This window comes from Lissotriton vulgaris, chromosome 7 (assembly GCF_964263255.1).
Source record: "Lissotriton vulgaris chromosome 7, aLisVul1.2, whole genome shotgun sequence".
Lineage (NCBI taxonomy): Eukaryota > Metazoa > Chordata > Amphibia > Caudata > Salamandridae > Lissotriton > Lissotriton vulgaris.
This window is the reverse complement of record NC_141695.1, coordinates 1,311,268,486-1,311,285,120: the sequence shown is the minus strand read 5'-3', so window position 1 is coordinate 1,311,285,120 and position 16,635 is coordinate 1,311,268,486. Positions and strand designations below refer to the sequence as shown.

The following is a 16,635-nucleotide window of genomic DNA, read 5'->3' as shown; positions in this document are numbered from 1 at the left end:
TGATTTAGCCATACTGTGGGTTGAATCTGTGGTGCTCAACCTACTGAGCTGTCTTACATATTGTTCTTAGGTCTTAACCACGGCCACTGGAATGTCTTGATTCTGTGGCCACAGCATTTTCTGTGTAAGTATAGAGGCACTCTGAGCCTCACCCCTCTCCCAAAACTTGTACCCCAGAGAGTCCGGCGCAAATTCAAGTCTGCATTTCATCACTTAAAAGACATCATCTTCTTGCCTCATAGTAGATGGTGTAACCAGGTGAGGGTTGGGCTTCAGTCCATCTCACATCGGCTGCCAACATCTCGAGTGCGCTTGTGAATAACTTGTTTGAACAGTGAGTCTCTCTCACTGCAGGGTCATGGGACTCCCAGAGGAATGAGAACTCGCTCTAAACCCTGAGCTTGTGACCATGAACGGAGACTGCAGAGAGGGTGCAAAGCATAAAAGGACTGTCTATGCACTGCCAGGTGAGCCTTCTTCTCCCGCAGCACTTTAATGCCAACCTCTCACACTCACTCACACGTGCGCATGGGAGTCAACAGAAACAGTTCATGAACCCTTGACAAAGCTCGGCTTTCCAATGAGCGATACTATAGAGAATTCCTGCAGCTTTCAAAAACATCAGATGTAATGTGATACTCATGCTTTTGGGACAATAGTTAATCTAAATTTAGTAAAAGCAGGACACCTGGCTCTTCTCTCTACGTGGCAGACAGGAGGAACTTCTGAAACAAAAAGAACAAATCCACCATCCCTTTGTTTATGCCTCCACCCACCCACCTCCATAACAAAAATAAACAATAACAAACCAGCATTACAACAGGCAGGAAGAAGTTGCCAGCATGTCCAGGAGTAAAAGACTAGAAGTCTTGTTAAATCTTTTTGGATAGGGTTGTTCAATTGTGCATATTTTCTTCTTGGTTATATATTTATAACATAACAAATGTTTATAACACTTTTTTATTAAAGCTTTTGAACATGCTGCACAGCAGCCGCATTGCTCTACGGCATAGCTTAAAGACATTGGCAAAGGCAATTGTTCTGACTAAACACTTTTAAGGTCCCAAAGGCGAGACCTATTGGCTATGCCAATGCTTGTTAGATCTTACAGTACTTTGTGTCTGTGTGTGCAAAAATTACTCTGTGTCTTCCATTTAAAGTGCAATTACCTTCCAAGTGTTATGAATATTGCTAAAGTGCCCAGTTCTCAACCGTCATAACTATTTAAATACTATAGCCATGCTTAAATTCATTATAGTCTCTCCACCCTATTTATCTGGGACATTTATTAGTACCAGCTTTGTGCGAAATAATATAATAAATGTGATTCTCCCCTCTCCCTCAATTATATTATTTTAAATTAGGTTAAAGTCACTATTCTCTGGAGGTTGGCATGAAAAGTTTTATTAAATAGTTAAGCTGTTATCTATGTGAACTAAAGTGCTACCTTTATAAAGTTCTAGTGCATGTCTAACTTGTGCTTTAAAAAAAATTCTCAGCTCTACTGATAAATGGACATGAATTTAGTATAAGCAAGTAAACAATTCCTCATCATGTTAAAACCATTAGGTCCCCCACTATCCAGTTCCAGGATGAAGTATGTTTCTAACTTCCCCAACCCCCTTTCTCCGTCTCCACTCCGTCTTCTGTTAGACACTTGTGCTATACAGCTGTATTTCATTAATCATGGATCACTTTGGTGTTCCTTCTCAAAGTGCCTAGCCATGGAGTAACTACGATCTTTGTTGATAATGGCTCTCCTATGCTGCAGTTTACTCCTATGTGCCACTAGTGTGGTACGTCCAACAAATATTTTCTTACAGGGACACTTTAACATGTACACAACATGCTTTACAAGTTAAAAATCCTTGTATTTTCACAGTTTTATAAAACACTGTCTGAAGAGAAGAAATATTCTCTCTGTGACATGCTTTACACTTTAAACATTTTTGGAAGCCTTGTTTCTGTGGGAGCCAGGCCTGTTGTAATGTACCCCCCAAACAATCACTTCTAACCAGGTAATCCCTCAATGATTTGGATTTTCTGTATGTTATTTCTGGATGTCTCTTCAACTCTTGTCCTAATATAGGGTCCTCCTTGATAAAGTGCAAATGCTTTTTTAAAATCTGTCTCAATCTCTATGTTCAGTATTGTATGTTGTCACCTGCACTTCTTTTTAACCTCTGTTTTAGATGGTTCAAACAATACATTCTCTTGATTTACCTTTCTCACTTTATCTGAGGCTATCTTTAAAACTGAAAGTAGATACCCCCTTTAAATAAAACAACATTTAATTTCATCTGCAACTTTATCATACTCTTCTAGGGTACTACATGCCCTTCTCACTCTATAAAATTCTCCAAAGGGGTGTTTCTTATAAGGGGTGTCGGATGTGAACTACTGTTCTGTAAAATTGTGTTCCCTGCTGTTGGGTTTCTAAAAATGGTGGTTTCCAATTTGTCCCCCTGGACCCAAACCTTTATATCCAAGAATTCTATTGACGTCTTACTCACAAACACTACAAAATGTAAATTCAATTAATTCCTATTCAAGTCACAAATAAATTGGTCTGCCTCCGTCTCCATGCCCTGCCACAGCACAAACACGTCATCAATAAATCTCAACCACGTTAATACGTTTTCTGTCCACTATTCCTAATTCGGGCCCCTGAGCACTTGCTCAGGGGGAAATTAGCATAACTGGGGCAAAGCAGGTGCGCATAGCTGTCCCTTGCTCTTGTTGAAACAATTCCTTTCCAAACAGGAACATTTTCTTTGTCAGGCACCACTCCATCATTTCAAGCAGCATCCGATTGTGATCCGAGAATCTCATGGGCTTCATTCTGAGGAAATGTTCAGTTGTTCTTAATCCATCTCCATGTCTAATGCTTGTATAAAGAGTGGAAATGTCCAAAATCAAGAGCACCATGTTTTGTTCCCATTTCACATCATGTATTCACTTGAGGAAATCTGCTTAATCTTTCAAATATGATGGAAATGTCTTTGCAATTGGATTTAAAAAGAAGTCAATATATTTAGAGACATTTTCAAAAAGACTTTCTTGAGCCGATGTTATTGGCCTCCCGGGTGGGTTGCGTATATCCTTGTAGATTTTGGGGATTATATAGAAAACAGGATTAACTGGATGTTCTTGTTTTAAAAAACGATATTCATCCTAGCTCAATAATTCCTGTTCCTTCCATTTATATATATCAATACCTGCAAAATAAAGGCATCGTCTTTGTACAATCCTGTGTGGTAAAGGCATATGTGGTAAAGATGCATGCGTTGTAATGCCTGTGTGATAAGGCTTTCAGGGTTCAGCCGTCATTTCCCGTTCCTAACTTGAGATTATACTCAGAATATAATCGTAAAATGAAAATGCATAATCCTCTCCTCCTGACAGTGTCATCTGTTAATATTATCCTTTTGTTTCCTCAGCTCCGGGGCAGCCTCGTCATGAACATCATTAGCTCTGTGACCTCTGGGATTGCAACAATAATTTACATTGTATATATTTGTGCTTGGGATAGCGGAAGTTATAGATACAGTCCATGCAGCTTTTACTACGAGCAGGAAAGGTCAGAAGAGTTAGAAACGTGCAAGATGCGGGCGCAAAATCACGTAAGGGTCACTACTCAATTAATACATAATGTTTTCTTTCCACTTGTATTGTATTCAGCATGCCTATATTTAATAATTTTACAATATTTTAAAAGTAAATTTGAGTCTGATTAGTGATTAAAGAAGTTCCATTAAGCAGGGATGAAAGATGTGTGCCATGACTATAGGAAACTGTTTCTTTAGGTAACCCTGTTTTAAATCCAATTAATTTGTGATTACTTCTTCCATGGAGCTGTATGAACTGGGCCTCTGTGGCTGTTGAATATTTGTAGCTCACCCAAAAATGATCTGGCATTTTTATGATGCCTGAAGAAATGTCTTGGCCATTTAATTTTCAATAAAGCGTATTGACATAAGGATATTGTTAGATTTGGGGGTCTCTAGTTGGCACAGGTAGGTACTTGTGACAAATAGGGACCCTTGCCTCTAGTCACGGTAAGGGGGCACACTCCTAAAATAACCCCTGCTCACCTCCTTGGTAGCTTGGCACAAGCAGACAGACTTATCTCAGAGGCAGTGGGTAAAGTATTTGTGACCACATACAGTAATCCAGTCTCAACACTACAGATGGACACCACACAGGTTTTATATAAAAATAAGTATTCTTTTTATAGACTTTACACAAGACCAAAAACGACAAAAATCCATATTTCTATGCTTAAAAAATGGTAGTTTTAGCTTAGTTCTATTCAGTTCTTAAGATGCAACACTTTAAGTCAATGTACCTTTCGATGCAGGACGTTTCCACAACAAACAGTGTTGCAGCGATGGAAATGCGGCAAAGTTCTGGTGCAAAGAAATAAAGACGTGAAGATCTTCCAGGTGCGGCACGCTTCTCCAATGCTGCAAGAAGTCTCGGTTCGATGCATCAACTGCGGCGGCGACACCCTTGTTTATCGATGCGATGGCAACAGCCTCGGCTACGGCACTCTTCTTCGATGTTGAGAGAGGCTTCCGCACAATGCGACAACTACAGTGGCGACATCCAAGATGCGACGGCAGCAGCTCCGATGGCGGCGCGCTTCTCTGTGGATGCGAGGTGCTTTTCTTGATGCGGTGCAATACGACAGCTACAGCGGCGACATCCACGATGCGACGGCCGCAGCAGCAATGGCGACACGCTTCTTCCTCGTTGCGAGACACTTCTCTTGATGTGGTGCAATGCTTCAGCTACAGCGGTGACATCCTCCTTCGGAGTTGTGACGGCAGTGGCTGCGACAGCGACACCCTTCCTCTTCGTTGTAAGACGCTTCTCTCGATGCGGTGCACTGTCTCAGCTACAGCGGCAACACCCTCCATTGGAGTTGCAATGGCAGCGGCTGCGACGGCGACATGCTTCTTTCTCTTGAGTTGCGCTTCCAGCTCCTTGCGACCCTCATAAGGCCCAAAAACAACAGCAGGCACTTCCAAAGTATTCTGGGGAACTGGGGTTTGAAGCCTGTTGTCCCTGAGACTTCATCAGGAGGCAAACTCTATTCCAAGACCTTGGAGATCCTTCACAAGTTGAAAATAAAGCACACAAAGTTCTTTCTCTTTTTTTGGCAGTCAGGCAACCACTGCAGGCAAATCCCCCAAGCAGCAGCTTAGGGACTGTCTCTTCTCAGTTTCTTCTGGTTCTGGTTCCACTCCTCAGCAAAGGTTTCTTCTTGTTTGTCCAAAAGTGATCTAATTTCTTGGGATCCGGGTCCCAATATTTATACCCCAAAATCCTGTGTCCTCTGAGGGCAGATGGGCCTTTGCCTAGTCCAAACCAGTTCTGGAGCACTCTGTTTACATGACTCCTTCTTTCCTTTCACAGTGGAGGGCCGAAACACCAGACACCGCACAGGAGGTGGAGCCAGCATTGTGGAGGGAAAGCACAGCCCTGGAGCACTTTGTTGACATGATTCCTTCTCTCATTCCACAGTGCAGTGCAGAGAACACAGAATGTTAAACCCAACTTCACTAAAAGATGTATTTTATCATTTTGAGTTCAGGCATACTAAACTCGAATTTCCACCATGTTCCCTGAGTCAGTTAGGATTATAAAATGTAATAATCTAACTGCCCATTCTGGCCCATGGAGAACAGGCAGCCTTGCAATAGTGAACAACGAAAATGGCTGTAATTCACTATTAGGACATGCCACACGCACCAGGGCATGTCCTACCTTATACTTACAATGCACCCTGTCCTTGGGCCTACCATAGGGGTGTCTGATATGAAGAAAAGGGAAGGTTTGGGGACTGGCAAGTGGGTGCACTTGCCCGGTCAGCATGGCAGTACCAGACTGCACACAGGCTCTGCAATGGCAGGCCTTAGACACATGTTACAAGGCTGCTTCTGTGGGTGGCACAACCAGTGCTGCAAGCACACTAGCAGCATTTGGTTTACAAGCCCTGGGCACACCTTGTGCACTGTACTAGGATCTGACAAGTAAACCAAACCAACCAATCATGGAATCACCAATTCATACATTAATTTACAATAAGGAGAGCGTATGTACTTTAGCACTGATCAGCAGTGGTAAAGTGCCCAGAGTCATAAAACCAGCAAAAACAGGTCAGACAAAAATACAGGTGGAAGACAAAAAGTTCAGGGATGACCCTGCAAAAAGGGCCAAGTCCAACAGATATGATATAGAAAATCTGTGATGGGATCATTAGGAAGGGTGTTAGAAATATACACACCAGAAGAGGTAAATATATCTTTCAACTGGCAAATATACATTTATGATACTTTCCATCGTGTTTTCAGTTGGGGCACCCAAGATGTCTGATTGTTATCTGAGCAGGTGCTTTACTTCAAAATACTGCAAGGTTTTAGACATTATTTTAGCATCTATTCACACCCTATCACCAACTCATTACCATTAACCTTCCTTGTCCAACTTAATTGGTTGGTTGGTCATATCTGGGGTTATCTAATGTTGGTCTCCTTCCTTGGTAATCAAAGTCCAGTAATACGTGTCTACCTTTCGTCCCTGCACCTGTTCGTTTTTGGCAATACTATCATGTTGGTGGTTCACAGCAAATTTGGCAAAAATTAAGGCCCTTGATCTTGATGGTAAGAAGAAGACGACCTTCTGAAGCAGCTTGATAACCTCAAGGTCGAATTCACACAGCTCTGGGTTGCCAAAGAGACTGATGAAGCTGCATCTAAGCTGTACAAGATTTGGGTTCTCCAAAATCTATTGCCAGAGTCCTCACAGTCATTAACCAGACACAGAAGGAAAACCTGCTTACATTTTATAAAGGCAATAAGTAAAAGCACCTTGATTTTGAAGCCCAAGGAAACTCGGGCTTTGTGCCACAGACTCAACATCTACGGGGAGTGTTTGAAGACCACAAAAAAAATCCGATAAGAGCGTCTATGCCCAATGAGCATATTTATTGTGAAAGCATAAATGTGTTGTACAAAATAAAGGCATGTTCATAACCCCTCACTGTTCTTCTCAGAGAGTCATATCCACCTTTCTATACAGACAGATATGAGACTGTTCTGAATGTAATTAGATTCCCTAGAAAAATATACAGTTTTCTCTTAGATTAAATAAATGGCCAATAATATAAGAGGTCAATGCTTTTGATGTAACCATGGCACTTGGAGAGTGGAAGCATATGTTCTGGAAAGTTTCCTGACTACAGTCTGTCTGGTTATCAATATATTCAGAAACAGAAGAAATTATAGGTACATCTCTGGGAAAAAATGGTGAAGTGGCTCTGCTAGGAAACTGAAAGAATACAGATCAAAAGACAGTAGTGAAGGATTTATTCTTTCAGCTCTCCTGTTGCTAAATCAATGATTGCAGATGGATGGAGATCCTCTGATAGCCCCACTTAGAATGACTGGATTACAAAAAATACATAAATGTATGTATATGGTAAAAACACATTATCTAAGCAAAGGTTCAGAGTGGAAATGCAAGTGGCACCAGGGAATGCTCCAAGATCAGGATGCTCATGTTGCCAGTTACCTCCTCCTTTTTAGAGGAAGCTTATTTCCTTGACCCCCATCAGGCAGGTTTCCGCCCAGCTCATTTGACTTCAGCAATCATCCTCTTATTCATAGATGGTATGCAGGAAGAAACAGACAGAGACATTACGCAGGCGTTGGTCCTTCTTGATCTGTCTCCGGCCTTCGACACGTTTGACTATGAGCTTTTGATCGGCTGTGTCGGAGCTGCATGTATACAGGGTTCTGCCTTAGCCTGCGGATTTTCCTTTTAAAGAACCAATCGCGATCTGTCTGGCTATCCCCCTTCAACTCCCCCAAGTTTCGTTTTACGTGTGGAGTACCTCAAGGATCTTCCTTGTCTCACCATTTTTTTATTTGTATATACGTAAGCTAGTGCACTGTTTAAAAGAGATGCAATTCAGAGTTTATAACTATGCGGACAATCTGTCGCTGTTGTTTACCATTGACCAGTCCACAGAATCCCTTGAATTCTACCAATATACCATGCTGTACATCCGTAATTGGATGAATAGCAATCATCTTAAAATCAACTCTGAAAAAACTGTCATTGTCAGTACACACTATAAGTTAGATCCCTGGAACTCTTCCTTTTGGCCCATCATGATGAGTACCCACCCTCACACACAGTTGAAGAACTCAGTGAAGAGTCTATGAGTTCTCATTGCAAGAATCTATCCATAAAACATCAACTTGTAGCAGTCACGTCCTCCTGTTTTGTAGAACTGCGAAAAATTAAGACGTTTGGTGATTTTCTTACATTTCATGCCTTAGTCTAGGTTATTTTGGCTTCAGTCATTTCTAGATTGGACTATGCCATTTCTTTATATTTTGGCCTCTCTGAGTTCCTGATCCATAGACTTCAGTTGATTCAGAGCCAGGCTGCCAGGCATATTTTTCAACAACCTAGGCATTGCAATATCACCCCTTACTGAGAAAGCTTCACTGGCTTCTGGTGGCACATCACTCTATTTTTTAAGTTCAAGAAAATGTTATTTGATATCAAAAACAAAAAGGTAAGGTGTCAATACAAAGTACAATAGAAATATAAAACATGGTGAGTTATAGGAAATAAAACAAGCATAAAATTGTAAATAATATCAAAGTGAAAATCCGGGCATTGGAATGTAAAAGGAAAAGGCATATAAACATTGATCATAAAAGTGAGAGAATAACATCACTCTATTTTGAAAAAAGGCTGCATCATTTTTCAAACTCTTCACTGCAAAAGTCCTGCTTTCGTATCATCTAGACTCAAAAAAGACACCGCTAATCACAACTTAAAGTCCACTCTCAAGAACCTCTTCACAATGCCCTCATTTAAAAAGAAGAGATTGGTAGGTTCCAGATTTTTTGTTCTTGCTCCTCACTTCTGGAACTCCCTCCTCTCTGAGTTGCAATCTACATCCAACTATATGAAATTGCAGAAACTCTTGAAGACTTGGCTATTCAGGCAAGTATATGACTAACAGCTAGATTCATCAAAGTCCCGATTTGCGAGTCCTTAATAGCGATTATTAAGGAATCGCTGTTAAGGACTCGCAAATCGGGATTCATGTAGAAATCGCAAAATAAATTGTGATTCCTACAGCCTCCATATTTGCGATTAGAAAATTGCTAATCGCAAATAAGGAATAACTCCCCATTCATTCCTATGGGCTTAAGGCACATCGGAATGAACGGGGAGTTATTCCTTATTTGCAATTAGCAATTTGCTAATCGCAAATAAGGATGCGATTTCAAGGGTGCCAGGGGTGTCCAAAGGACACCCTGTAGCACCCCTGAAATGTGAATTTACACTGATGTTGTGCACACACATGGAATGGAATGGAATGGAAAGAGAATTTATATAGCGCGAACATGTGTGTGTGTAACATGCAACTTAGAAAAATGCATTTAAATGCATTTTTCTGAGTTTTCGCTATTTACCACGAGGTTTGACTTCGTGGTAAATAGCGCTCCTAAATTGCGAAATCGCAATTTTTAAATGTTTCATGAATAGCATTTAAGGAATCGCTAATAGAGATTCCTTAAATGCTAATCCTCGCAAATTTGCGAATTCTTTATTAGCGATTTTTGCATTTGGGATGATGAATCCCAAATGCAAAAATTGGACTCGCAAAGGGCCAGATTCTCAGAATCTGGCCCTTTTGCGAGCGCATTTCGCTTGATGAATCTGGCTGTAAGTTCTTTCCTGCATTGCCTTTTCTCTGTTACCAGTGCTAAGAAACCTGACAGGTGATCGAGCGCTAGATAAAACCCTGTAACATAACAGGTTGTAAAATTTGAATTGCCTGTGATGGGGAACTGCTGGAATACAATGAAAGCATCTTTAATGTCTTATTTATTGTGTTTTCCCTTGCTCTGTAATTAATGTTTTAATTTAATAGCAGGAATCTCATTTAAGAAATACAGCACGATAAACATTTCTTTAAAGATTCAAAGATACCTGTAACACCAATAGTAATTGATGAAGGGCTTATTTGAGTCTCCGTTGCTTGATTCTAGCAAGACTCATGCACATGAAAGAACACCTGATCTCCTAACGCTCTAAACAGTTGGAAGCAAGCAAAACAAGGTACACATCTGGCCCCAGTGATGGTAATGTTTCTTAGCTTGAGGAGCCCAGTGTTTTTCTCCAACCTTGCCCCAACTTCTATCTCAGGCAACCAAATGTCTTCCACATGCAAGACAATGTTTCATAGAACCCCCTTGGCCAACACAACCCGTTCAGCTCTCTTGCTCAAGGGCAGAAGTTAAGTGGTTATGTTGATGACCTGGCACCCCAAATATGTGGATTATAAAAATTACATTGGCACTTTTCCAAAAATATGTCTATTATTGTAAATGTTTTTGATCTAGTTTGAATATGTGTAAACACACTGTTTTGTGGTAATTAAAAATCCGCGCTGTCACCAATCTGATTCCTGTCTTCTGGTTCAAACTGGACCCCACACACAACACTTTTCTATTTAAAACACATCATGCTTCAGATGATATCTGAGATGTTCCAGCTGTGTTAAAAACTAATCTTCTCTGTAAAACACTCTACAGTGTCATGCAGGTAGGTGCTGGCTATATCTCATACCTGATATAAACCATTTTCTTTGTTCTCTAACCAAAGTCAGCGTATTCAGAAACTCTATTGCAACACTCCCCGTAACACCCTGATCTCTCTCCACGCACCCCAACCTATCGACCATTCTCAACTTATATCCTTGACCCCCAGCACCTTGCCAACATCTGGTTTACTCCTAAACCTGAAAATCAGTTTGTGCCCTGTCGACCTCATGGTATGACACATTCTCAAAGCCCTTGCTCTCCTCTTGTAGGTTTCAGCTCATGATTTTGAAATGTGTCACATGTTTGCATTAATAGGTTCCATCGTCCGCATGTATACTAATTTGAATCAGCAATCAATAACTAATACCATATGTTTCATTTACTGGACACATGAGTAGTGACCTGAAATATAGTTGTCTTGCTCATTGACAAGCTGCAGTGTTCCAGTTTCTGATAAAAGTTCGCAAAAGGGTGTTGGAGTGAAACGCATTCCTCTCAAACTCAGGTTTGTGCTGTATACACTTGGGGTCTTTGATCTTGTGGCATTTGTGAGCTGCTCGTGAGTTGAGAGCTGCCCACGAGCTAAGAGGTTCTAGTTGAACGTTGAAGGAAGCGCTGAGATAGCAACAGTTGGTGTGAAGCTCGAACTCTGCAGTGGTGTTAAAAAAAAGAACTCTCTCCACGTACTAGTCATGCATCCCGTGTGATGAATTTGGGTTTAACACTGGCAACATATGATGGTATACCTTTAAGTGAAGGTTAGAACGCTGTGTAGGAGACCCACAGGTGAGGAGATTGTGGGTCAGTGTGAAGAATACATCCTGTGTCATAACCCAAGTTTAAGCAAAGCAGTGCAGGAAGTCATTTACCTCAACTGCTCTTGAGGTTTTCGGGGGATTTTTTCAGAAACAATTAAGTAGGTCTTACCACACTCACATTGCTTTTGAGGACATACTGCCATGGGCTTGCTCTCTTCTTCACCCACTCGCGCCGTCTTTGGGCTCACTCTCTTCCTCAACCCTTGCGCAGTCATACGCTGAATGAGAGCGAACATTGTATAAAAAGATACAGCGCCTTGTTCATGGAGTAGTGTCTTCTTTCACAAGTGACACAAAGGCAAATTACAAAAGAAAAAGACTGCTTCATCACGCTTCATTTAGGAAATAGAAGCATTCTGTAATGTCAGCTGCAGTCTTTTAGGGCTCATTTCCGGTCTCGTTCGGAAAGCAGTCCGACCGAATCGGATAAGGAATGCTTTCCGACCGACTCGACCACGAGCCTTCGGAGCGACGAAGTACGATGCAACGCATGTTGAGCTCCAACAGAGTCACACGGAATGCAATCCGTCCAGAAACAAAGCTGATGCAACCGTCTTGTTCAGAATCACTCAAGAATAGCATGCCACTTACGAATCAGACTCGTTTTAACCCGCAAGCAGATGACAATGCATTAGACTCAGTTCCGGAACCGTGTCAGTTTGTGAATCAAATGTCAAGGGGGAAAAGTCAAAAACAGTCGAAACAACCATTGGCAATGCCAAAAAATTCAAAAAATAAAACAATTAAGGCACACCCTCAAATCCACTCATATAAAGGGCCAACACCATGACCATGATCCTTTGCAACAACTGCTAATAGGTCCAAGGAGCCACCACCACACATTCCCTGCTCTCTTCCTCCCTGCTCACATACTCACACTTCACACACCACGCAACTTGCAGATTTTATTTCACACAAAAACACACAAATACACTCTTTTTTATATTCACACTCACCCTCAACCTTCACCCTCAACATGGCCAAAAGGAAGCAGCCACGTTTTACAGATATGGAGTTGGAAGTGCTTGTAGATGAAATTGTCCAAGTAGAACCACAGTTATTTGGGAACCAAGTCTAACAGACCCCCATGTCCCAGAGTATACCCAAACAACCCCTACCGGCCCCCTGTCCTACCAGAGACTGCACCAGAGGTCAGCAGGACGAAGGCGTGTCAGCGAGGGGAGAAAGAGACAGCCCTGGGAGAGCATCCCCATGCAAGAGAGAGCACAAGAGGTCAGCAGAAAGAGACAACCTCGGGAGAGTGCCCCCGCCTAGAGAGAGGGGAGGCAGCCGGCGAGGTATTCATCAGCATCAGAAGTGATAGCAGCAGGTGGCGGTGACAGCCAGAACCCAGTCCCTAGAGCTCAGACAGAAAAGCTCGGGCAACCGGCTGACCGGAGCAGTGTAGCCCGGCTCACCATGGTAAGAAAGCGCCTGCACGGGAGGGTGGTTGGGGGTACGGGTGGTGCTGGGGTTTGGGCATATGGTGAGTGAGCCATGTGTGGGGCAGGTGTCTAAAGGCGACCGTCCACTTCCTTGTTTGGAAATGCGGGTCCAACTTGAAATTTGCATTGGAGTGCACTGTCAGCGGGGCTCTAATATGGTTCTTAATCACAACGGGAAAGCTTTTTTATTTACTGAAAGCGGGGGTCAGACCCACCAAGCAACTACCATCTGTTTGTGGGTACAATTCGGGTTGAGAGACCACGGCACATATGGCTGCTGCCACTTCCACATCCCAAACATGGCAGAGAGACAAGACAGCCATGGGAAGCAGGGGGTAGACTGCAAAGGGAGAGGTACAGTCTGTTGAGAGGGTGTGACCTTCTGAGGAGGAGGGAGGGGTTTGGGTTAGAAGGCCGTTTACGATGCATTCCTTTACCACAAAGATTTGTGGTAAAGGAATGCTTCATAAAAAAAAATCGTGGTTGAGACGCAGTCATACTAGAGACAACTAGTCGTTGTTGAGGAACTCGTTCCAATTTACAACTGTATTTCGGACAAGACATGATGTGACTTGTAGTGATTGCAAATATTCATCCTCACATCCAGCCATACTAACTACTCTGGGCCGATGCTAACCTCACAGTGAGGGGAAAGTACTGGCAAGGTGGATGACACTGCTGCATGGTGTTGCGGTCAATTCAGACAACAGGCACCAATGTAGTCAGTATACTTCCACTCACTGTCAGGTAAACATACTTCTTGTTGGGCTGTTTAGGAAGGGTGATTGGAGGAGTATGAGCTCTGACTACATCTCCCAGCAGGCCCTATCCTACACACTCTATCCACCAAGCACAAATAGCACACCTGGAACTAAGCATACCTGACTGTAAGTGGATATGTACTGGTACAACAGATGACACTGTGGACTGCTGTGTGGACCACAAGGCACTGTTGGGATACGTGCCAACTCAGACACTAGGCAAAAGTGTTACACAGCTTGATAATACATGTTCAATTACTATCATGAACCCATTCTGACATGTGGTCAGTTGTTTCTGGGTGGGAAGAGTGTGTGAACAACAATGCCTGGTGGGAGTTGGAGTTATGGCAAACACTCCTATACCCACCCAGAATAACACCCTCATCTGGGACAATGCCCACATGACAATGAGTGCCACTAGCAAGATGCCCGACACTGGTACATTTTGTTTGGGGCAAAAGGCCTTTTTGGAATTTGGATTCAAGTGTAACACCATGCGCTATTGTCAGCATCTGTGTTAGTACACTTGACCTCACTGCAAGTTAGCCATAGTCACAGAGGACTTACCTGGGATGTGTGGGGTGGAGTATTTGGAAAGGCTACAACTCACATCCGGCACTGTCCAACATATACCTCCCGAAACATCACAGACCAACAGGAACTGAGATTGACCACAATGTTTTTGAATTCACTAGCAGAATGCTTGACACTGGGCCCTGGTGTCAGACTTTTCCACAAATACCAACAGTGACTTGTGCTCAACACAGCAGGCGCCATTGTCAGCCATCTTGTCAGTACATATCTGCTCACTATCAGGAACACTTAGCTTCAGGGGTGTTGTTTTTGCATGGTGGAAAGAGTGTGTGTATTACAGGGTCTGGTGGTAGTACTGGACATTGCAAACACCCCTCATCCCATCCAGCCATAGAAGATTACTATGAATAGGCTGTCCGGTTTTAGGTTTAAACCTATTATAACTGATAAAACCCCACTGAATCGAAAATATTCCTCACCAGTCTAAACATATAAGCACTGAAAAAAACACCTGCAGAACCACAAACTAAATGCCATTCAAAGAAAGTAAAAAGAGGTTGAAAGAGGCATTTTATTTCTTCCTGAAGGGGGCAATACAATGTAACTTTGTTATACAAGCTAGCAGCAAGAAAGACTGGGCTAACATTATGCTGCTTGAGTTTTGTTGTTTAGGGATGTCACTAAAATACAATTTGTTCTTTCTCTTGCTTTCTTCAGTTTTGGAGTCTTTGGTCTAAAGATGCAGGGGTTAGAAGCATGTTTTAGGTCTTATTTAATGATTTTAAAAACTAGAGAATCAGGAAACATCAAAATCATATTTGACATTTTGGCTGCGTTTGATTCTTTCACTGATAGGTGAAATGGCTGGTTTCATAAGAATCTTTACCAATATATGCCATCACATTTACCTACAGAGAATGGGTAAAAAGCCTTGATACATCAGCCCCCAGTTTCTAGTGAGTCAGTATTGATAGTAGGTGAATTGCCAACACCTCAGGCTTGAAACATTCAATGCAGGGTATAGCAACAAGTATATGTGAAAAAAGTGCTATCACCAAGCATCTGGGATAGTGGTGAAAACATGACACCAGACGTTTGGAAGACATGGAACCTAATGTTATTTGGAATCCTGCTGCAAAAAGGTTATTTACAAATTCAACAAAGATTGGAGTGATAATCTTTGTATTTGCAGTGATTCAGCTACGTATATGAAAATGCTGTGTGATGACCTGTCAAAATCGATACCTGAGCTGAAGTGCTTCCCTGTAAGAGATCCTTTCCACTTGTTAGATGAAATGCTGAAAGCGTTAATAAAGAATGCTATTGACTTTTTAGTCCATTCTGGTGCACTGTTTATTTATGCGCTGGAACTAAAATGCAAATATTTCTCGCTTTGTGTGCATCAAAGAAAGAGTCATCCCAACTTTGTCACTTAGATGATGGTTCCCAGTGCGGGGGGCTGTGAATGTTATATTATCCATGTGGCAACCGTTTACAGAATTGATTATGCCATGAGAGTAGGCTGGGTGACATCATTAGTGACTTTGGCACTGCAACATGTTCCATGTTAGAGTGCTTGCCATTTGGTAAGCAAAGCAATGTTGACCAGCAATTCAGGAACATTTATTTTACATTGCATGAGAAATGGCTTGCAATGATGCATGGACATGTCCCTTCACCAACATGGCATTTGAATTCAATGAAACCTCACTGTGGGGAGTTTTCGCCGTAGTTTCAAAAGTGTTCCTTCATTTTTCACTGCTTCCTTAACTCTGAGGGCATAAGCGCCCAGTTCAACACAAATGTTCCCAAATCTGCCCAGAGAATCACAATCTTCAAGTGCACCACTATTGGCATGGAAAGCTATGTCAGTGGCCAGAGTATGCAAATTGTGTACTGGCTCTTTTGGCGTTGCCCATCTCAAGAGCCATCTTGAGAGGGCCTTTTCACAGAAAAAAGTTTACATGGGAAGGAAAAAGTGAGCGCACATGACCAAATACTCACTGAAGAAGTATTGTATGGTGTACTACAATAAGATTGATTTGCAAAAATGTATTTGGACCTCATATATACTGTACGTACACTGTCTACACATCACTGACTATCAGTGCAGAAAGCAAGCAATAATAAAAGCAAAATGTTCCATAAACACTGGAATACACTGTTTCTGTTGTTTTTAATGGCGTGAAAATGTGTAACCACTGATAACCACTGTTTTTTTAAGGTATTGAAATCACTTGAAAACACTGAAAAGAAACACCAGAATTTACCAAAAATAGAAACTGAAAACAGGAAAGCCCAACTATGAACTATGATTACCTGACATTAAGTGGACATGCAACAATAACATTGACAGAGACTGGGGACTGATGTTTTGAACAGAATGCTATGAGGGGAGTTGTTTTAAAGTCAGACACCAGTTCACATTGTCAGACAG

The 16,635-nt window shown here is 42.0% G+C and overlaps 1 protein-coding gene and 1 pseudogene across 6 annotated transcripts in view; both read left to right on the top strand.

Moving 5' to 3' along the window:
* Window positions 1-16,635, top strand: part of LOC147703574 (membrane-spanning 4-domains subfamily A member 4D-like) — a 640,133-nt gene that overhangs the window by 535,341 nt on the left and 88,157 nt on the right. For all 6 annotated transcript variants that reach the window (XM_086931915.1, XM_086931916.1, XM_086931917.1 and 3 more), the window contains exon 5: window positions 3,441-3,623. In XM_086931915.1, coding sequence (XP_086788041.1) covers window positions 3,441-3,623 — 183 coding nt within the window. The remainder of the gene's footprint in view (window positions 1-3,440; window positions 3,624-16,635) is intronic.
* Window positions 6,529-7,008, top strand: LOC147703575 (large ribosomal subunit protein uL29 pseudogene; annotated as a pseudogene).